This window comes from Callorhinus ursinus, unplaced genomic scaffold (genome assembly GCF_003265705.2).
Source record: "Callorhinus ursinus isolate GAN/ISIS: 27379988/994484 unplaced genomic scaffold, GSC_fseal_2.0 scaffold63, whole genome shotgun sequence".
Lineage (NCBI taxonomy): Eukaryota > Metazoa > Chordata > Mammalia > Carnivora > Otariidae > Callorhinus > Callorhinus ursinus.
Window position 1 is genome coordinate 115,514 of NW_027397125.1, and position 22,281 is coordinate 137,794.

Here is a 22,281-nt window from a genome sequence, read left to right on the forward strand (position 1 = left end):
AATAATAAAAATTATTGCCAGAAAGTCCCATGTGAAAAAAAAGTCCCCAACCTAGTTAATAATCAGGAAGATGAAAATTAAAATCACAGTGAGAAACTATTTTATATCCACCTTATAGGTAGAAATGTAGAAGTTTACTAGTACCCAGTGTTGATGAGGGTATATAATAATAGGAAAGTACACTGCTAATGGGAGTTTATTAGTTGATACACTTACTTTGGAAAGTAATTTGTTGTTACCTAGTCAGGTTGAACAGGTTTCTACCTTAGATTTAATATTATTTCTAGATATCTGCCCTAGAGTACTGGTTCTCAGAATCTGGCTACAGGTCCCTGGGAGGATGCTAAGATCCTTTTATGGAGTTTTTGGGGTCAGAACTATATTCCTAATAATAAGACCTGTTTGCCTTTTTCATTCTCATGTACAAGTATACAGTGGAAGTTTCCAGAGGGCTGTATGACTTATGATAGAATCATTGCTGTGACAGCTAACAGAATGTTTATTTGTATTTTGTATATTCATGTGCTTTAAAGATGTCAGTTTAAATTTGTTATAGTAATTACCTGTTGCTATAACCCACCTCTGCAAAAGCTTTTTGAGGGTCTCTAATTTTATTTTTATTTTTTTAGTGCTCACTTCGGCAGCACATATACTAAAATTATTTTTATTTTTTCAGTTTCAATCATTTATTTTTCAAATATTCATAAATGTAAGGTTCTCCACACGCAATCAGCCCCATCCAGAGATATACTGAAAACAAAGAAAATATTGTGTTCCATAGAAAGTAAAATAGAAAGTTGCACAGGATGAGACATTACATTTCACTAATTATGATTTCTGCATAAGGTGAATCTACAAAATCACCACATGAGTATTATTACTTAAATATTGGGCTGTCAATCACCATGCATTTTTTCAACTATGAAGAATACTTCTTTGGGATAACTGGAATAAATATGATGAGGAGATTCTCTAATTTTAAAGAGCGGACACTAAAACCATAAAATTTGAAAACCACTGTCCTAGGGCAGTGGCTTTCATAGTGTGGTCCCCAGGCCAACTGCATTATCATCACAGGGGAACTAGTTAGAAATGTAAATTCTCAGATCCCATTTTAGACCGCCTCACTCAGAAACTTTGAGGACTGGGACCCAGTAGTCTGTATTATAACAAGCCCTCAAGGTGAAATTCTGATCAATGCTGAAGTTTGAGAACCAGTGTTGTAGAGAAACTCAGGAACCCATTTAGGAATGTTCACAGTAGTAGCATTATTAGCAGAAATCTGGATGCAGCTGAAATGTGTAATCACAGTATAGTGGATAAATTGTGGCATGCTCACATGCAAATAAAGCAACAAAAATGGATGATACAATATTGATAGGCTTACCACCAGGGATGAATTTTTTTTTTTAAGATTTTATTTACTTATTTGTCAGAAAGAGAGAGAGAGACAGGACACAAGCAGAGGGAGCGGCAGGCAGAGGGAGAAGGATGCAGGACTCGATCCCGGTACCCTGGGATCATGACCTGAGCCAAAGGCAGACACTTAACCAACTGAGCCACCCAGGCGTCCCTCCAGGGGTGAATCTTAAATAAAAAACAAAACAAAACAAAAAGAGCAAGCCAGCAGCATGCATAATAACTCCATTATAAAAGTTTATAAATTGTAACTTATCTGTGTGTTCTGTATTGTTTAAGGTTATATATATCTGTGATTTAAAAGAAAGAAAAGAAAGAATGTTTAACACCTTTTGGGTTTTGGGATCTAGAAGGTACAAACGGGAAGCTTTGGTGATACTGTTTCGTGGAGCTGGGTATTTATCTTATTTTTCTTTAAATCATACACAAAATAAATATGTAAATTAATATATAACCATTACATATATTGTATACATATTAGTGTATATATAACTATATATATAATATTTCTGTATATAATGTAATTATATAAATCATATACCCATTGGTATTATGATTTATTACATAATAAAACATTAAAGTAAATTCTGAAATAGGCACAGTTTGGAAATGCTGAATGGTTGGTTTTCAGTTTTAGATCACCAAGGAAAATAACTTGGATTTCATATACTTTTTATGTAAGTCAGAGAAGTATAAAAAATCATTTTACAGAGATCTCCATTAAAAAGTTAAAGGTTTACCTCTTAGCTCTATGGAAACCCTAGCTTTCCAAAATTTCTTATTCATGAAGGCTCTTGAATAGAGTATTATTTTTAAAATGTGTTTCTATTTAGAAAATGAGCATGGCGATGATTCAAATAATTAGTGACTGCCTATGGCTTGGGAGCTCCAAAATGTTAAGTTTATTAGCACTTTTTAAAATGAACAACCTCTGCTGTATGTTTTTATGTAATAACTTGTATGACCTCTAGGAGAGGTGAAATTACACAACTGAATGAAAATAAACTCGTTTTACTTAGTCTGGTTAGATGTTTGGGTGGGGCAAAGAGGCTAACAATCCTGAAGTTACCTTTGGAAAGTATGGTTAACTTTAGAGGCTTTTAACTTTATTAATCTTTTAAATATTAAACTTTTGAAATGTTGGTAAAGATGTTGAATAAAATTTTAAGAACTGTTAGTACTTCAGTCATTCTAGATATGCATGATAATAATAAAAGATTGTTTTGGGTATAAGATGGAAAAAAACCCTCCAAGTATGGAGAAAGGTAATGGATCTTCTACATAAAGCTACTTTAAAATTGGAAAATTATTTCACAAAGTCTAAAATTATTTACAGTTTTGTTAGTTACAAAAACTTAAGTGAAAGGGGAAGTATGTTATTCTTAAAAGTTTGGGGGTAACAAATCCGATACTATATGTAAGTACTTTGAAACTAGAAATTGTGCTTCTCATAAAGATGATTCTGCTATCATACGTATTTGATTATAACTGCTAACACAATAAACATTCACATAAATATAGAAGTATATGTGGAAAATATGCTAGCCTGTTTACATTTTATAATTTAACCTGTGTTCCTGAAGATTTGGCAATGGAAAAGGAAGTTTGTAATCAATACATTCACATCTGAAAACTGATGCGTTCCATTTCATATTACCTTTTGGTACTTATTTTGTTGGGGAGACATAGTTCACATGTAAAACCTATGTATTCTAAAATGATACAGAAAAAAATTACATTTAATATTAGCGAAATACCATTTGGGATTCTGCTAAATTAAAAGGTCTAAGAATGTTACTTATTTTACTTTTGCAGCTTTCCACACAGTATCTGTTTTTCCTTTTGTTTGTAACTTCAGAGAGCTATTTGTGTTTTACCTTCACTTTTCTCTTTATTTTATGCTGTGGGCTTTAAAAAGCAATGGGTATTTCTTACTGAGAGTCCCCCTCTCTTTGTTCTGCCATCGGAGGTCACATGTTGCTCAAGTTCTTTGTTGGTTGCTTTTGACTAATGCTTTTCCGCAGCCCCGGGCTCAGCTCCTGGTTCCCAGTATGGCACAATGACCAGGCAGATTTCTCGACACAACTCTACCACTTCCTCGACATCTTCTGGTGGATACAGACGAACTCCCTCTGTGACTGCTCCATTTTCTGCTCAGCCTCATGTTAATGGAGGTCCACTTTATTCTCAGAATTCAAGTAAGCTTGTGCTTTGCCAGGCGTACAGCAACAGTGGAGTTCCTCTTGAAGGAAATTATTTGAAGCTGTTGTTCTTGCCAGTGATAGACAACAATTGAAACCATGCTATTTCATGTTTATTTTTGCTTTAGGAAGTCAGTCCTTGAATCCTGCCATTTTAAGAATTACTGCTTATCACAAAAATAATTGCTTAACACTTTCAAAAAAAATGTACACATACTGAGTATACTTACTAAAATTTAACTAATGGTTTAATATGATATTTTTATTACTATAAGTAGAACTAGAGAAGAAAAATACTGAAATTAAACTGAGTTTATTTTTGGCATGTTTGAGACACTTCAGTAGCAGTGAAAATAAGAACATTGTGAAAATTTTTCTTTAATACAGTGAAATTGCTGGCTATCACTTTTAAGCTTGTTAATCTGTACTGAAATGAGTTCAGAACCATTAAAAACATTTGTGATGCCTGCTTATTCTGTCTCTAATCACTGTAACAGTGGGGAGGATTTTCTTCTGATTTCTTTCTCTTTATGTCAAATTGCACATCTCAACACTAACTGCAATCAGTGTTTTTAAAGGCTTTAAGATATTTAAAGATAAGAAAATAGTTAAAATGGCAGGGAGTACGAATTGCTTAGAGTAATCATTAATTTCACTTTCCATGTTAAGATGCTTAATTCACAAAGGAAAAAAAAATCTGACATGAGCCTGTTGTGCAGTATTTATTATTGACTTCAAGAGGCGAACACTGGGTATAGACTAGAACACACTTTCCCATGTGGCACTTGTAACTACTTTCTAGAGGTGCATGTTGTATTAGTAAAAAACACTGAGTACTCCCCGTTTCCCTAAGAAGTTGGTTTTAAGTTTATTTATAACGTGTGTTCTGAACATGTATTTTACAGCAGAGCTAGAGGAAAGTTCTTTTATTTATTTCCAATGTAAATTTTAGAGTTCAAGATTGTGTTGTAGCAAAAAACTCCTGAGAATTGAAAAACACTTTAGCAAAAATGTCAAAATTTACAGATAATCCCCAAATTTATACAGTCCTTTTCCAGACTAAAATTTCCAGGCTGCCTACCAAGAAACTTTACCCGTTAGAATTTTATCTCACATTTTCCCTGATTTCCTTTTGGTAATGAAAGGTAGCTAGAGTCTGAATATTCCATGGATTATCTGATTATTAGCCTCAGTAGTTTCATGATGTTTTAATTTTTTTTCCATAATATGTTGTGTTTTTAGATCCCATCTTTATGTTCTTTATTTTTCTTTGATTCACTTAGATACTTGGTTCACTCTGCAAATAGGGTTTTTGGTGACACTTCACCTAATGTATGTTTGTTTAGTTTTATTTTAACAGTGCTCGGTGGGTTACTTATTCTCAAATAAAACCTTTTCATTACTAAGTGACTATATCTTTTAGATATTATAAGGGAAATTTGGACTCAAATTTTAAAAATATGTGTCAAAATAACTATCCATCAATCTGAGTTACTGTTGGTGTTGTAGTAATAGTGGTGGTAGTGGTCGTTGCTGTAGTAGTAGTAGGATGTAAATGTTTTTAGTGTTTTGATGTGCATATTTCCCCTTCTGTCCAGACGTGGTGGTAATGACTAGTATCTTCATAGCATAGCTTTTCTTTTTCTGTCTTACTAACCAGCATGTCTAGTTACTAAGGGTTGTTTCTAAACAAAATTTTTAGGCTTGTGGGAGGTTTGTTTTGTTTTTAAATCAAAACTGTAACATTTTATTTAAGAGCGTTCTATATCCAAAGTATCAGAATCAGTGAGGACCAGTTACATAGTGAATTGAATGTTAATTTTAGCCATACAATGAATATTAATGTAATTATATTGCTTTGGTAAGTTATTGCTGCTTTGAATACTGAACCTCTTTCAAATTTTTATGCTTACCAACAAAATTTATACATTGGGTTAATTGAAACAACCTTTTGGTTAAATGATCCTTGGGAACCAATAACTTGTTTTTCTCTGTCAATTTAGTGTCACGTTTTGGTGACTGCTAGTAAACTGAATTTTGCGAGTCAGTCCTATTGACTTTTTCTAAGCAGCCTTTGGCAGTTACTGTCTTGTTAAAAATGAGACAGTGGTAAACTTAGGAATGTTTACTTCTAGTTTGCTACAGTTTTTAATACATTTGTTGCCCACGTGAGCATTTGATACCAATTTCCTATAAATTATGTCCTTTCCAGAAGGAAGTTGGAATGTTTACAGCTACTCAGTGATTTGTTAGAAATTACTTTAGTGCAGATAATTGCATATTTTAACCTGTTATGAGATCAGGTTTCCTATTTCAGAACAGTGATAAAATGAAGGAGGTCACTTGTGAAATACTTATCCTATGAAACTCAATGAACAATTAACATGGTATGTGGAACACTCTTATTCCCTAGTTAATTTAGGAGGGATATCTTTACAAATAAAATTGTTACCTTAGAAAATAATAACGACCTTGTTTTACAGTAACAAGGTTTTTCCTGGAGAGCTGTGTATAAATTTAGATAGAAGAACTGTTTTTAAAGGAAACCTGTGATTGATAGTGTCTTTATATATGGAATAAACAGCTATTCCATAACATATTTATTTGGGTTCTAATTTACAACATTATCTAACTTACAACATTATCTTACCACATTATCTATTTACAACATTATCTTACAACATTATCTAGACATACCTGCTAGGTTATAGTGATATGGCAAAGACACAATATCCTGGAAATAAAGACACAATATCCTGGAAATATCGCTGTTACTCGTTTTTTTAAAAGTCTTTCCTTAGAATTTGAAAATTCATTGCATGAAAATGAGTGTGATGGTAAGCTTAAATCTTCCCCTAACAGTATAACATTAGGATTAACTTAAATGTATTTTTAAAAATTAACCAGTTGGCTAAGCAACAACTCAGTTTAGGTTGACTGGTGGGAAATGAACTTGAAGAAGGTTCTGCAGGTTTTTGTTTTGTTTTTTGTTTTGTTTTGTTTCATTTGCAAACTGTTCTTTGCGTACTTATGTTTGTGGTCCTTGTAACTGACTTCTGCTTTTTGTTTGTTTCCTTTTCTTTCCTTTTTCTGTTTTACTTCCCCCATACTGTGTTGTTGCTGCCAGTATCTATTGCTCCACCCCCTCCCCCTATGCCTCAGTTGACTCCACAGATACCTCTCACAGGCTTCGTGGCCAGGGTGCAGGAAAACAGTAAGTTCGGAAAAACTGAGCTGTCAAAGAGTAGAGGCTGTCTCCTTATAGCATGCATGGCTGATGAGTCATCATTTTCTTACTTTTATTGAGAAGCTAATCTTATCTTGAAAATAGGTGCAGCTATGTTTTTGAAACTGAAGAGCACGGTCTTCAGTTTTTTTCTCTTGTGTGCATGATTACTGACCCATATAAATTCAAAACTGCAACTTACTTATGTTATTTACATGATCTAAAACATGAAATCTGATCTTTGCAGATTCTTAAGGAAAGTGTAATGAAACAAAATTCAAATTGTACGGAAACTACCAGCTTCTAATAGTTATTAAGAGAATTAGAAAACATTTTGTATTCTGTTACCAGCAAATTCATGAGCATATAGAGTATGAGATTAAATTTATTATGCATTGGGGGCAGGTTTTTTTTTTTCCCCCTTTTAGTTACATAAAAATTTTAGTGAAAGCTTTGTAGAAGCCTCAGATTTTTTTTTTTAAGATTTTATTTATTTATTTGACAGAGACACAGTGAGAGGGGGAACACAGAGAGAGGGAGAAGCAGGCTTCCCGCCGAGCAGGGAGCCCGATGTGGGGCTCGATCCCAGGACCCTGGGATCATGACCTGAGCTGAAGGCAGACGCTTAATGACTGAGCCACCCAGGCGCCCCGAAGCCTCAGATTTTTACACAGAAATAATTTTGAACCTATATAAAGATTTGTTGTTAGGATAAGAATGAATCTGCAAGAATAAGTAATTTCCATCCAGGTTATCCATGCGAGAGTGATAATGGCAAGCCCTCTTCGTGTTTTGGCTACACGCAGGCCCATGAGAAATATTTCTGAATACATATATCTGTCCGCTTTTAGGTCTTCTCTCAGGGAGGTCAGGTTAATGATTTTTGGAAATTCTTTTAATATATGGATTTGATTAGGATAGAGTAGTTTATATTGCTGCCTAATTATCTTGAGGTTCCAGAAGATGTATAACCCTAACTACACGATCAGAGTGAATGTTACTTGACAAAATAAAAAAATACCACCATTACTGGATTACACTAGGCCAAAATAGCTGTTGAGATTGAGATGGTAAGGTGGTCTAGTAGTGATTTACTTCATTTGGGATCATTGCCATGCAAATAAATTTTAGAATGGTTTGAACAAATGTGTAACCCACATGATTACCCCATCTTCCAGGAGATTACAGTGTGGGAAATTCCATTGTTCGGCTTTTGCTGACTCTGTTGTGTAATTCTCCACATTTCCTCCCTTCCTCCAGTCAAATAATTGTTTATTCAGTGTTATGTGCTAGGCTCTGGGAAGAGTACAAATAATCTAAGACAAAGTTTGTACCTTTAAGAAACATGTATGATTGAATGGGCTTTTTATAAAATGTAGTTCCAAAATGTTGAAATTTCTGAGTGTAAACTGTCCTTATTGTTAACATTTGTTTGAAAACTCCCAGTATGTTTAAACTTATAAAAAAATGTGAATCTTATTTTTTTAAGAAGACGTGAATAAGGGTAAATTGCTAGTCCTTCATGCTGTAAGAGTTTAAAAATTTTGAGCTGCCTTACAGACAAAAAGGGGGAGGAAATATTTTAAGATAGCCATAATAAACATCCATTTAGTGGGGCCAAAGCATATTGACTAGCATTTTGGTAACTTTTTTTTTTTAAAAAGGATTTTATTTATTTATTAGAGGGAGAGTGAGCATGCGCACACCAGCTGAAGGAGAGGCAGGAGAGGGAGAAGCAGGGCCCCCCCGCCCCCGCCGGAGGAAGGCTCTATCCCAGGACCCTGAGATCATGACCTGAGCCCAAGGCAGAAGCTTAACTGACAGCCACTCAGGCACCCCAGCTTTTTTTTTTTTTTTTTGATAGAAACTCAGTATTAATGGGCATGCATGTTTTTTGCTAAGGAGGACCATGGTACTTAATATTTTATTTTAGTTCTTTTCCCCACACTTATGAACTGGAATCAGTTATTCTACTTGTGCTGCAGAATGTGCAGCTTTATTTAGGATCTATTTTCTTTGAAAGCATGTTAGGAAGATTGATTATAAACTATCAGTATCTTACATGTTTTATGGAGTACGAATTTTCTGTTCTTCTCTTAAATATGCAGTTTCCTATGGCACTCAAAATTGGTGATAATAAATGCCTGTGGCAGTTAACCTACTAAATGTGCTTCAGTTTAAGACATGAGCCCCTAAAAAAGTCCATGTGTTTACATCTGTGTATGATTAACATCAGGAAGCATTTTTGAACTAATTATGTGTGGTGCTAGACAAAGGATTATGCATAGAGAATTAGATTGACCAGATTTCTGCCCTTGTGTATATATGATTTGGAGATAAGCCAGTGTAGATTCACAGCAGTGGGACATGAAGACAATTGAGTGAAAACATGAAATTGGTAAGTTACATATAAGTCAAAGTAAATGCAATTTAGGGATTCAGGCAAACACATAATTTATCATTAAGCCAAATTAAGGATATGAGCTGTGGCTCTTAGATGTTAGGATGGATTCATACCCATTTTCTTCTCCTCTCAATAATATTAGCTTTATGGAGAAAGGGGCAGAAAGGATCCAAGCATTGGATGGAGAAATAAATTGTAGACCTGCTTGATAGCCTTCAGAATGAGCATCACTACACAGGATTTATTTTCTCATAGTCTTTCTCGTCCCCTGACAGGATCAAATAAAAATCACAGAATTGAAGTGGGTATGGAAGTAGGGCTATTATCCACAGATGTTCTAAGTCTGGATCCCTTGGTTATGTTCTCAGCACGTTATTCCGAATAGGGTGGAGTAAACTTTAAAACCTGTACTACAAATAGATTATGACTGCATGCTTTGATTACATAAATAGCCCCAGAAATTGGCATTTGAGTTAGTATGTTGGTATTCTGAATTTCTCCCCTGCGGATATTATAGAATTCTTTGTATCAGTTTTTGTCAAAACATTTTCACATCTTTAACTTTCAAAGAAATTTGTGAATCAGAAATTCAAATTAAGAGTTAGTTGTGTGTTCTAGCTTTGAATTCCTTAATATTGGGAGCACTTGTTACCTGGTATCATAATAGTTCAGGGAGCATAGTTCTAGCCTGACATTTTCTCATTTCACTGTTCGATTATTTAAATCACACACATACATGTAACCACACCCATCTACAACTTGAGGTATGAGTCATTATTGTTATGCATGATATAAGTTCCTTTTTGTTTGTTTTTAATTACATCTTTCTGCAACACTTTATTTTAAAAATCTTTATTGTGGATGTATTCTTAGAAAATTGGATCTTTAGAATCGAGTCTTTCCCCCGTCCCATACTTAAGTTTTACTAGCAATAATGCAAAAATTCTTAGCTTGTTTTCTGTATTTAAAAAGTTGATTATGAATTATAGACATTTCTGAAAATATTCAATGAGATTTTGTATTAGCTTGGAATTATTTTCTAATTTAATTTCTTATTAAAATTTAAATAAAAGAATAGAAAACCTACACATAGAAGCATACCTGATACTGCCAACTTTTTTCTCGATTAAAACAGATAAATATCCACCCACTGGAGGCTTATTTCTGGGGAACTAAAGGATAACTAAAAGCTAAAATCGGGGACCTGAATGTGCATAGTGAATAGGTTATCAAACCTTAAATGTAACAGTATAACATAACATTTACAGTAGTCCAAATAATGAGAAATGTGACATAAGGCTTATTTAAGGAGGTACGCTTACTAAAAGGTGACATTTGTTCTGGTCCGAGCCTTGGAGTAAGGAAACTTTTTTACTCCTGTAATCCTTATAAAAAGAGACATTGTGTCCTAACTTCCTGCATTCATTAATTTGTAGCACTTCCTAATACTCTCATTTTTAGCTTATTTTATTATTGCACAATTATTATTAAGAGTAGTAGAAGCTCTAACACACCAAGCTTTTATTTCTAATCATTGCATGTTTTATTATAGTGCATGCTATATACAAATTAGAGCTTTCTTAAATTCTTTTAACTTATGAATTTTCATTTACTGTAATTTCTGATTCAAATTAATTATCTAAATTCTTTTAGTTGCTGATAGTCCAACTCCACCACCACCACCTCCCCCAGATGACATTCCCATGTTTGATGACTCTCCACCTCCGCCACCACCACCTCCAGTGGATTATGAAGATGAAGAGGCTGCAGTAGTTCAGTATAATGATCCATATGCAGATGGGGATCCTGCCTGGGCCCCCAAGAATTATATTGAGAAAGGTAAGGTACAGTCATCATTGAATTGAGGTAAAGAAAACTAACCTAATTATAGAATTTTAGAGCTATAAAGAACATCCAGTCCAATGTTTCTCAACCCTTTGAATAGCTTTACCAGCCAACATAATTTAGTTAAGCCTTATTTCCTATACATTTCCAATATAAAGGATGATCTTTATTTTTTTAAGTTTAAAAGTATGTTATGATGTTAGATGTGGGTTTTCAAATGACATAGGCTTCCAGCTGGAGATGAACTTGCCTGTTTGCCTTTTATAGATGAAACAAATAAGGCACAGAAAAGGAGTTAAATGACTTACTAAAGTTATATAATTAGTAAAGATTTAAAACAAAATTTCTAAGCTCTTAGAAACCTTTCATATCTAAATATTTAAAAATATATTGACTATCATGAGAAAAAGCCTCAATTAAGGTTTTCAGTTAGTTGATCTTGTAGAAGAGAAGATGATCACTAGAATTTCATTTTATGAGATTATGTATAACTCTTAACATCCAAATTTATCAAAATTACCTGACATTCATTCTAATTACGTATTAAGAAACTAGTGGTAGGAAAGAAAGAAATCCTGTTTTTAGAGAGTTAATTGTTTTTCTTCATCCAGCTCTGTGTTGTTTTAAAATCTGTATTTGTCGAGTTTTGAAAAATGCTTGTAACGTAGTTAAGCATATTTGACTGCCTTTGAAATATATTCCCTTCCATTGGTCTTTACTCGATTAATTGATGTTAAGCAAGTAGCTTTAGCTCTTGAGACCAGCAGCATTTTTTTGTGCCAAGGTTTTGAATACATGGCTAAAAGGGAATTTGCTGTTTTCCTTTGTGTGTGTGTGTGTGTGTGTGTGTGTGTGTGTGTGTGTGTTTAAATTTTTTGAGTATAGTTGACACGATGTTATATTAGTTTCAGGTTTACAACATATGATTCAGCATTTCTATAGGTTATGCTGTGCTCACCACAAGTGTAGCTGCCATCTGTTACTGTACAAGCTATTAAAATACCATTGACTACATTCTCTAGGCTGTACCTTTTTAAATATTTTTAAACTGTGAATATTCTACATACTGTTCAGGAAATCTTGAATAGTGTATGTTTAGATTCTCCTCTACCTTTAAATAGAGATATGTTTTGGTTATTATGAGGTTAATAAACTTAAGTAGTCTTGAGTTGTGCACCTGTATTTCCTGGTTTGGAAAAGCAAATTTAACTTTAAATTGGGACTAAATGGAACTAATAAAAATTGATCAATTTAAAATGATAAAATGGTTAATACACTTGGCAATAGAGCAGAATTACAAAATGGCTTTACAAGTTGAAGTAATAGTCTTAAGTTAGTGGTCATCACACATGTTTTGTAGATCAGATAATAAATAGTTTTAACTTTTTTAAAAAAATTGAGGTATAATTAACACAGCAGCATTCTGTTAATTTCAGGTGTACAACATAATAATTTGATACGTTTGTATTGCAAAAATGAAATATTTTTAACTTTGCCAACCACCATAGTCTTTTTGTCACTACTCAGCCCTTCTGTTGCAGCACAGAAGCGGCCACAGACAGTACATAAGTGAGTGGGTATGTCCATGTTCCAATAAAACTTTATTTACAAAAAAGGCAATGGTTTGGATTTGGCCATGGGCCATTGTTTGCTGACCCGTAGTCTAAATCAGAGAGTTGAGATTTAGTAGGATTATATTTCAAGTCTTTTTAAATAGTCACCTTTATAATCACAAGAAGAGTAAGACCTGGTTTAATAGGAATTTCGTTGAATATATTAATCATGAATGTTTTGGACATGAATGTTCCAAAAGCCAAATTCTTAGGATACATTAGCTGAACTGTAACCTAATATATACCAATCTGATCATATCCATTTATACTACACTGGTATCTAAGTCTAGTTTTGAGTACCACATTTTAAGATCCTGCAGATAGCAATGTCTTCAAGAGGAGAATATCAGGAGGCAAAATATCTAGGAAGTGCACCTATAATGTGAAACAGTTGAAAGCATTGTTTCTAAGTTGAGAAGATTGCAGGGGAACTAAGTAGCTGTCTTCAAATTTTTATCATTTAGAAGTAGGATTAGAGTATGAAACTTTTATGAGTTCCAAAAAATCCTACAGTACATGCAGAAGGGGGAGTTTAGCTCTTTGTATGAATTAAGATTCTGGAGAGTGGAATGGACAATGACTTGTTAATGATTAAGTACTCAGCAGTAAGCATTATTATATGAGAGAATACATACATTGGGGAGGGGAAGTTGGGAATGACTAGGATTCATTTACAAAAGGACTTGGAAAATACAAACAATTAATTTGGTTCAGTACTCTTACCAGCTCTTTGTCTAAGTGGAACTAGAAGCATGAGGAAAAGAGAGCTTTCATTCTTCTAACTTTGAGGGTGTCAGGCTTTTGTCATGATCCGTCTAAAAGTCCTCTACACCACACAAACTCTAACCTATTGTGACTCTGAATACAAAGAAATTAATGTTACTGAAGCTAATAAATAATTGACAAATTAAGTAATATGTTAACTGACTAAATTATTACACTGTTTTCCTTCCTAATGGTTTTCTAGTAAACACTCAGTTTTCTTGAATGGTTACTTAGCCAAAAGTAATACCAGGATAGTAATTTAGTATTATTTATTCTGTATGTTTTTGGGTTTTTTGGAAACTGGATAGGTCAGTGAGCTTGTAACTGTGATTCTGCTGCAGGATTAAAATGGAGGAGAATGGACTTGAGTTTACTTAATACAGTTTTGTAAAGGGAAAAAAAGGTTGCCTATTTTAATTTTGTGAATGGTGCTATGGATCAGTACTTCAGGTGTCTTCCTTATTTATAATTCATTAATTCAGAATAATTTGGAGAAGTTATCTTTCTCAGGGGAAAAGGGAGTTCCAAAATATCTTAAGTGTCCTAAGAACTGTTTTAAGAAAAAAGATAACATGGGGTAATGAAAATCTTTCACATATACTAGAAAATTGCATATAACTTTAGAACTATCAGGCAGAATGAAGGAACAATTAAATTCATAAAGCAGTTGTTTGGAAAACTAGTAATGTTTTGATGACTGTCCTTCCACAGTCCTTTCCACTGTTTACAAAGGAAGTGAATATTTTGAACTCAAAGTAATCAAATACCACAGAACTGCAAACAGTTCTCTAAGTCTTAATTAATGGGTCTTTGCTCACCTATTTCCCTGTTTAAAAAAAAAAAATCCAGTTGACCTTTAAAGTATGTAAATACTCTTTTAAACAATCTAGGTTTGGCCCCATAAATTACATGCTTATTTTCTGTGGGTGAGTAGGATGAGATTGACCTCCCAGGATATGTGTATTTTCAGATTAGTTTGGGCTGTTACCTGATTTACTGATTGGCTCTGTAGCTTTGCCCACTACGTATTTTGGAAAATGGTGTTTTGCAATGGTTGGTGCTTAGTTGATATTTGAACAAATGAAACATCTAATAAATATGTAAATTCAGGGATCTTTACTGGATAGATAGGTTGAAACTATGGATGTCTCTCTAGTCAAATTGTCAGTTTGGTCCTATGATGAGGCCAGTGATTTAGGCACATGGTTGGCCACTGAATTACCTGTTCTTACTGATGTAAGAATTAACAGTATTTGTACAAATAGTTGGTTTTGCTATACTATAGATTTAACTGGCATTGCATTTTAAAATTCAGTTAAATGTTGGAAATAGTGCACTTACCATGGTATTTCAACTGTTCTTTCCATAGTTGTGGCAATATATGATTATACAAAAGACAAGGATGATGAGCTATCATTTATGGAGGGTGCAATCATTTACGTAATAAAGAAGAATGACGATGGCTGGTATGAAGGAGTCTGCAATCGAGTGACTGGTCTGTTCCCTGGGAACTATGTTGAATCAATCATGCACTATACTGATTAAACTTTTTTGCTTTTAAAGTAGGTTCTTATTACTCAGTCATACTGTGGGACTATTATGGTTAACAGAATTGTCTTAAAATGTTTTAAAACTTGCCCATTCTTTAAGGACATGCTGTTTTATTGGTATAATTGAATGTCTACCTGTAAGCATACATCTTTGAGGCAGTTTGTGTATTGCTAAACGGCAATTTATACAAGAGGCTGTCCATAACTGATTATGCTTATGTACTTACTTACACAGTTAACTTTATGACCAGCCTAAGTATTCTGGGGGTTTGGGGTATAATATTTAACAAATCATGATTCAGATTGTACCATTACATGTTTCAGTGCAGCATGGTTACTAACGCTATGTCAGACTAATATTAAAATCAGAAAATTTCAATCCTGGTGCTGGTCATACTTTTTGTTTAGACTTTCTCATTCTTGAAATATACTATTTGTTTAAAGCATGCATACAAATTTATGTATTGAAATACACGTAAAAAATCCAAGATGCTTCCAATTTGTGTAATATTTACTTGGAGTACTTGTACTTAGGTCTCTTGAAATGAATTGAGTCTCTAAGGTCTCCATGTGAAACAAAACAAAGGGTTATCTCTAATGTAATTTGTACCTAAGTTTTTTAATGAGTGAATTTGCATTATAAATTTTTTCCATTCATAAATATATAAGTGAACCAAAGGTTTTTGTCCTTTCATTCACTGGTTTGCTTTTAAAATAAATAAATAAATGAATAAATAAAAGATACTGATTTATTGCAGAATTATGGTTCTATTTTCTCAATATATTAACTTGGAAAAAAATACTAGCCTTATCTCAACCTGTCCCAATGGCAGTGACTGATTTTTGCAGATTTAAAATCTGAGATGGGTATTTACAAGTCAATCTACTGAATTCCTTTTCTAAAGTAACTTTTTCAGAGCTAAGAAAATGTGTTAAAGTGTGCACATTCTGTTAAGTAAAATTCTTAAGGACTGCCATATTAGTCCTTCGGTTTTCCAGTGGATTGTTGTATACTGGGTTCAATGAAAGGAAATTATAAGTATCTTTTACATGTTGTTTTTGTAGAAGTGGGTGCAATTGACTTTTGAATAGGCGCTATTTAATCCATTACCTGGCACTAGCAACATAAAAGGTTTTAAAAAGAAAATAATTTGAAAAAAGGTGGATCATGTATTAATCAGTGAACAGGGAATATACCTGACCAACAGATTTATACTGTCTTTTGAAATAATTGAAATGCAACACATGCACTTTGTGTGTCTCGTCTTAATTTAAGGGAAGGTTGGAGGGATGTTTTTTTCTTATCTTGTGTGTAATTCTGTATTGCCTAGGATATTAAAGTAGAGCACTCAAGTATGGGTTTCTGTGTATTGAGGATTTGTTTGGATTTCAAATTACAGTTATGTACTGGGCGTTACAGACTTATAACAGCATAGTAAAATGATAAGACTAGTGCAAAACATTTATTTCTGAAAATTAAAGGCCATTATTGCTACCAAATCAATGTGACTGTTGTATATGCATTTTGCCTTTGTTAATTTTAAACATGATTTCAGTATCACTAGTGATCAGCTAGCTACCTTTTTCATTTTTTCCAAGTGGAATGTTCTCTTAATTTTGTATATAACCTGTTGTCTAAATTTTATGTACAGTCTTTTATAATAAACCATTCTCCTATATGAAATTTTGGATACTGTTAAAATCTAATGTGGATTGAAATGTAGACTTCACAATTTTTGTGACCTTTACTCCTATGGTGAAACACGATAAACCATTTGCATTTTAACATTGATTATTTATTTGTGTAATGGCTTTACATGTGGATCTTAACAGTGTAAACAATACCACATATAACCATCAAGATACCTCGATTAGAATTTACAGGACTAGAGTGACAGATTCGGATAGTTTAATTACATTTAAAAAGTTTTCTGAAAAACTTTGTCAATAAAAAAAAATTGCCCATCAATAAGGTTGAAATGATTCTTTGAAATGATTTTTGGTTATCCGCACATGAAGCAAAATATATTTCACAAAATTCTTTAGGCACAGTCTGGTAAAATAGCTGCCAGTAATAACAGAAAGAGTTGTCATTTATCTCTTGTGAGTACAATTTCTGAAAGCTGTATGAGGGCCTCTCTTTCAGGGGACGGTCGAAGTTTACTGATCTCTCTTACTGCTTCATGGCAGTACTGCTGTGCGAGGTAGGTGGTTTGTTGGACACCGTCACTCTTGGGGGCGGGGGGGGGAGACAGAACAAGAGAGGACAGACACATCACTCACTGATCAGCTCTTAAATTCCTGCTATGATAGTCAAAAAATATTTTTATAGAGATCAGGTTAATAAATAGCCAAACTAAGTCTCAAGTGCTCTCTCTCCAACTCATCACTCCAGCTTCCTCTGCCTACTGTGTTGAGGCACTTTTTCTCAGATTGAAGCACATTTTTATTCTATCAGCATGCAGGGCAACTAACTCATTAATATTAAATAGCCACCTACTTTCCCTTATTTTTAAGTATTAAATTTTTAAGTAAAAAACAAAGTTCAGAAAAGAACATATACATAATAAAAGAGCGCATATGACGGAAATCAACAGTTCTCTTCTTCCAAAGACACCAGCTTTATCTGCTGGTTTTAATGTCTTAATTAGCCACTTTAGTTATTATCTATTGCCTTTCTGCTGAGAAATGTGAGGATTTAAGCCCATCCCCCCTACACCTCCTGATTTGATAATCCTATTACCATCTTTAGTTCTTCTGTTAGTTACTTTTGTCATTATGTAGCACCAACTACTTAATCTCAAGGATACCAGTGTTCTTTAATAGAGATTTGCATTCTCTTCTGGAGCCATGTTTTTATGTTGGTTCTAAAGCTGAACACTAATAAAACACTGTTTCCATGATGTAAAGATACGTTTACTACAGAATCAAGTCATGTACTGTCACTTCATTTCCTTCCCCATCGTTCCAAGCTCATGAGCCCGCTGTCATTCAGAACAGAATTTTCCTAACGTCACTCGGAAAAGCCTCTTTTTTTTTTTATTTTTTATTTTTTTAGATTTTTTTTTTTAATTTATTCATTTGACAGAGATACAGAGGAAGAGCGCACGAGCTGGGGAGAGGGGGAAAGGGAGAGGGAGAAGCAGGCTCCCCGCTGAGCCAGGAGCCCAATGTGGGACTCGATCCCAGGACCCCAGGATCATGACCTGAGCCGAAGGCAGACGCCCAACCATCTGAAGCCACCCAGGCCTCTGATTTTTTTGTACTTTACCAATTGACACAAAATAGGATGCATTTTAGTTTGCTCTGCCTTAGTGTACAGAAGCCTACTTTTGAATGTAACCGTCTGATCCATAATCTTTCCACTGCCTTCATCATTCTGTTGGCTGCTTAGACTGACCGCCTTCCAGCTCTACCAGACAGCTGCCATCCCCAGCAGGTTTCCATCAAACTCTAGTTCATTCCACTGGTTTGAGTGCCCACAGCTTTCTCTTTTGTGGTGTTTCCATGTTGTTACCGAAATCCATCCACAGGTAACTCACTCAGAGAATGGGTACTGGAAATCAACTTTATAAGTGTGATGATGACTTCTGCCTTCATATGTAATGAATGGTTTGAATGGATATAGAATTGTAGGTTTAAAATGTTTCCTCATCATTTGGAAGGCCTTGCCTACTGCCTCCTAGCATCCAGGGTTTTTGCTGTACACTGAGCCTCCTGACCACTCTTTAATTTCTTTTTGGATTCTCTTCCTGAAACACCTGTTACCTCATCGTATTTGATCCTCTCAAAGCCTTTCTCATTTTCTTTCCTTGCTGTTTACGTTTTTGAAGATTTGCTCATTTCACGTTGTAACCCTCCTTTGGATCTAGTTTTTCACAATCATTTAGACTTTTCTTAGAGCTTGTACTTTTTTTTTTTAATATCCTTTTCTTGTTATAGGGAAACAGTATTTTTCCACCCCATTAATATTTTTCCCTGAATATTCCTGTTTATCTTGGTCTCACTCAGCAAGCTTTAATCAACCGTTTAGTAATCCTACTAAGTAAATCCTAATCCATTCATATTTAATAAAGGAATAGGGATTAGGAAGGAGCTCTGGGTGAAGGGTGCTAGGATTTAGAGGTCTTTGGAGAATTTAAGAGCATTCTTGTACCTTTCTAAATGCATTTCTGCCTAGGCTTGCTGGATCTTCGTCACTGTTTTGTTAAGAGCAACAGTTAATTTTCCCTCTTCTCAGTCCCACTTCTCACTTCAGCCTTCAGTAATACTATTTCTGACACCAGAACGTCTCCCAGGTACATTGACCTCTTTATCAGTTACAGCCCCTTGTCATACTGAGTTTTTACTAGTACTGCCAGACTACCCTCCAAAGAGGTGGTGATGCTTAACAATATAGAGAGTTAAGGGAAATACATCCTTTGGAGGGGGTCTTGCTTTTTGGAAGTCTGAAAGGTAATTATTTGGAATTCTTTTAAGTACTGCATTAACCATAGACCACACATTAGCTTACTAATAAACTGCTCACCCCATCTCATTCATTAGATCTACTGGCTCCAAACGACTTTGGGTTTGGATTTTGGAAACAGCTCATTCTCAAAAGATAGTTATCGAAAGTGAAAATATGTAAAAAAGATCTGGCTTCTACAGAAAAGTTCTGAGGATGTGTGGCAGTGTATCTGAAATAAGCTCACAGCCCCTGAAGGTGAAACAGTCCGCCTCTGTGGGTTCTTTTCTTGAGGGACTAGGGACGGCCAGTACTGAGGTGACAGCTGCGAGCACCCGATAACCTGGGGGTGGCAAAAGTGAGAGCCTGCACCAGGAGGTGCGTCTGGGTGCCTGGAGGACAGCAATGCTGCCAGTGGATTTGGGGAAGACTGGTTTCAAACCAGGGGGACTCAGCCCACACTGCACATTAGAATCACTTGGGTAGCTTTAAAAAAAAATCCTAGTGTCCAAAACCTTACCCAAGGCCACTTAAATTAGTCTTTAGAAAGAATTCTAGAAGATAGAGGGGACGGGGGTGGGGGATGGGTTCGCCTGGTGATGCGTATTAAAGAGGGCACGTTCTGCGTGGGGCACTGGTGTTATACGCAAACAGTGAATCAGGGAACACTACATCCAAAACTAATGATGTACCGTGATTAACATAATAAAAAATTTAAAAAATTCTAGAAGAAAAAAGAGTTACAAGTTTCTCTCTCAGTTTTTGTCAAGTCAAGAATTGACCACACTTGGTTTTGTATCTAAAATTTGTTACATTATTTGGTTAAAGAACTCTGCCACGCGTTGTACCTGCTCCTCCCTTATTTCTTTGTAAAATAATCATACCTGTAATACGTATTGTCGAGCTCTGTCCACATCTCCAGGCAAACTGAACCGTCTCATTATCATAGCATTCATTTCTGGGAACTAACCATAAAGAAAGAAAATATTTATTTATTGCTCTTGTGAAAATCAAATGTTCTAACACTAAGTTTGTAACAATAGGAAAAGACAAAAAGGTGATTAAATGTTTAGATGGTGGTGGGGGCAATAAATTGTAGCAATTAAAGAAGCAGAGCTAAGAGAGACATCCATTTTCCATGCCCAGGGACTGAGCTCATGCTCAGGAGAGGCAGCTGTTGATCCTTGTTCATTCTGGTGTTCTTTCTATTCTATTCTTGGGTCCAACACTGAGTGAGAAAGAGCAAAGGAACAAACTACATCCCTAAAATCTCCTTGTTGGCTTCTCTTACAGTTCTCAAACTTTAGATTGCACCAGAATCACCAGAGGCCTGTTGGGCCACTCCTTCCTTGATCAGTAGGACTGGGGCCTCAGCATGCATTTCTAACAGATTCCCAGATGATATGGATTCTGCTGGTCTCTGCTGACATTTTGAGAAGCAGTAGCCTAGGATGAGGGTGGGAATTAGGCATTCTACTTTTAGTGCTAACCTGAGTGACACTTGAAAGCTACTGAGGTATCTGAGCAGAGGGTATTATGAGCAGAGTTCTACCTCAGCAGCTTGTCAAGTGGATCAGAGCAGGGAGTGCTGTGTTGACTGCACGCTGGAGTCAGTCGGGAAGCTTATGGTTGCCTGGATCTGCTCCCAAAGATTCTGATTATGTTGGCTGGGGTGGGGTCTGGCCTGGGCATCAAGATTTTGAAAGCACTCCCGGTATTTTTAATGTGCAGCCAAGTTTGAGAACCACTGAATTACAGGAGGTAGAGAGGCCAGTCACGTTACTGTAGTTAATTTTAAAGACGACCAAAGTTAAGCTGTGGCACCGAGAGAAAAAAAGAAAATAGGTACACTGAAGATAAAAATCTATATTCTGCAACATGTAGCAACAATTCAGGAGAATTGTCACCATTAACAAAACCAGGAAGTCAGGACACCAGATCACTTCATTTTCTAGACCGGAGCTCTAGTCCTGGTGCCTCCGTAGTCGAGTGAGCTCCATGACCTGTGCGTCCTAGCCTCCCCTTCAGTGTCGTGAGGGAGCTTAACCAAATGAGCTGAGACCTGTGAGCTCTAGCAGCTTCTGGTTCCCTGACGTAAGAGTTAAGATAGCTTTGGTCCTGGACACATCAGTGCTTACGGCAGTTGCCAGCTTTTCTCTGGCAGTGAGCCTGAAGTTGTTGTCCTGTAACCACCACCACGGTATTAGTAATCCTAGAAGAAAAAATAGGGCACACATAGAAAAACCTCAGCCGGATGATGACAGGTGAAGAATTAAGAATGTTCCTTTCAGAGCAAAGTATGCGTTGGAACAAAGTTCTAAACACGTAGAGGCTGCTCACATGCTTATAAAACGTAAAGGCCAGCAAATGGTTAGTTCTTAAAAGAAAACCGGTAATTTGTTTTAGTTACTGGCCTTTAAGAATAGAACAATTTAAGTTTCACAGGAAACATCAGGAAGCTCACATCAATCAATTTTAGGGGTAGAAAAGCCAAATCAAGTAAGCATTTGTCTTAAAACCGCATTCCAAAATTGCACTTCTGGAAGGCCATATCCTCAGAGCTGACAGGACACTGTCCCGGACATCTAGTAAAATTACCTCGTTTATGGTACGTGAGCTTTTTCTGCAGTACCAACAAGGGTGGTAAAATGTGCTGTGTGTGCTGACTCCTTTTACTATAAAAAGCATCGAGACAGCAAAGTTTGAAGAAAATATTTGCAACGAGTGTGGCTACATCCTTCCTTTAAACATGTGGTGTGTGCAGTTTTAATATGCAAATACTGAACTGTTCCCCTAGGCATCCCCGGCCCC

The 22,281-nt window shown here is 35.4% G+C and overlaps 2 protein-coding genes across 13 annotated transcripts in view; one reads left to right on the forward strand and one right to left on the reverse strand.

Moving 5' to 3' along the window:
• The window catches only part of ABI1 (abl interactor 1), a 127,112-nt gene extending 111,347 nt beyond the window's left edge, over window positions 1-15,765 (forward strand). For 4 of the 9 annotated variants that reach the window (XM_073885572.1, XM_025892006.2, XM_025892005.2 and 1 more), the window contains 4 exons: window positions 3,444-3,617; window positions 6,748-6,834; window positions 10,904-11,089; window positions 14,843-15,765. In XM_073885572.1, the coding sequence (XP_073741673.1) occupies window positions 3,444-3,617; window positions 6,748-6,834; window positions 10,904-11,089; window positions 14,843-15,018 (623 nt within the window). In that variant the 3' untranslated portion in view covers window positions 15,019-15,765. The remainder of the gene's footprint in view (window positions 1-3,443; window positions 3,618-6,747; window positions 6,835-10,903; window positions 11,090-14,842) is intronic. The other 5 variants (XM_073885573.1, XM_025892001.2, XM_025891983.2 and 2 more) reach the window with 2 other exon arrangements.
• Window positions 15,766-16,797: 1,032 nt separating this feature from the next.
• The window catches only part of PDSS1 (decaprenyl diphosphate synthase subunit 1), a 44,397-nt gene continuing 38,913 nt past the window's right edge, over window positions 16,798-22,281 (reverse strand). For 2 of the 4 annotated variants that reach the window (XR_012376068.1, XM_073885571.1), the window contains one exon: window positions 20,448-21,682. Coding sequence is in view for 2 of the 4 variants with exons in the window: in XM_073885571.1 (XP_073741672.1) it covers window positions 21,674-21,682 (9 nt within the window). In the remaining 2 variants the exon portion in view is untranslated. The other 2 variants (XM_025891990.2, XR_012376069.1) reach the window with 2 other exon arrangements.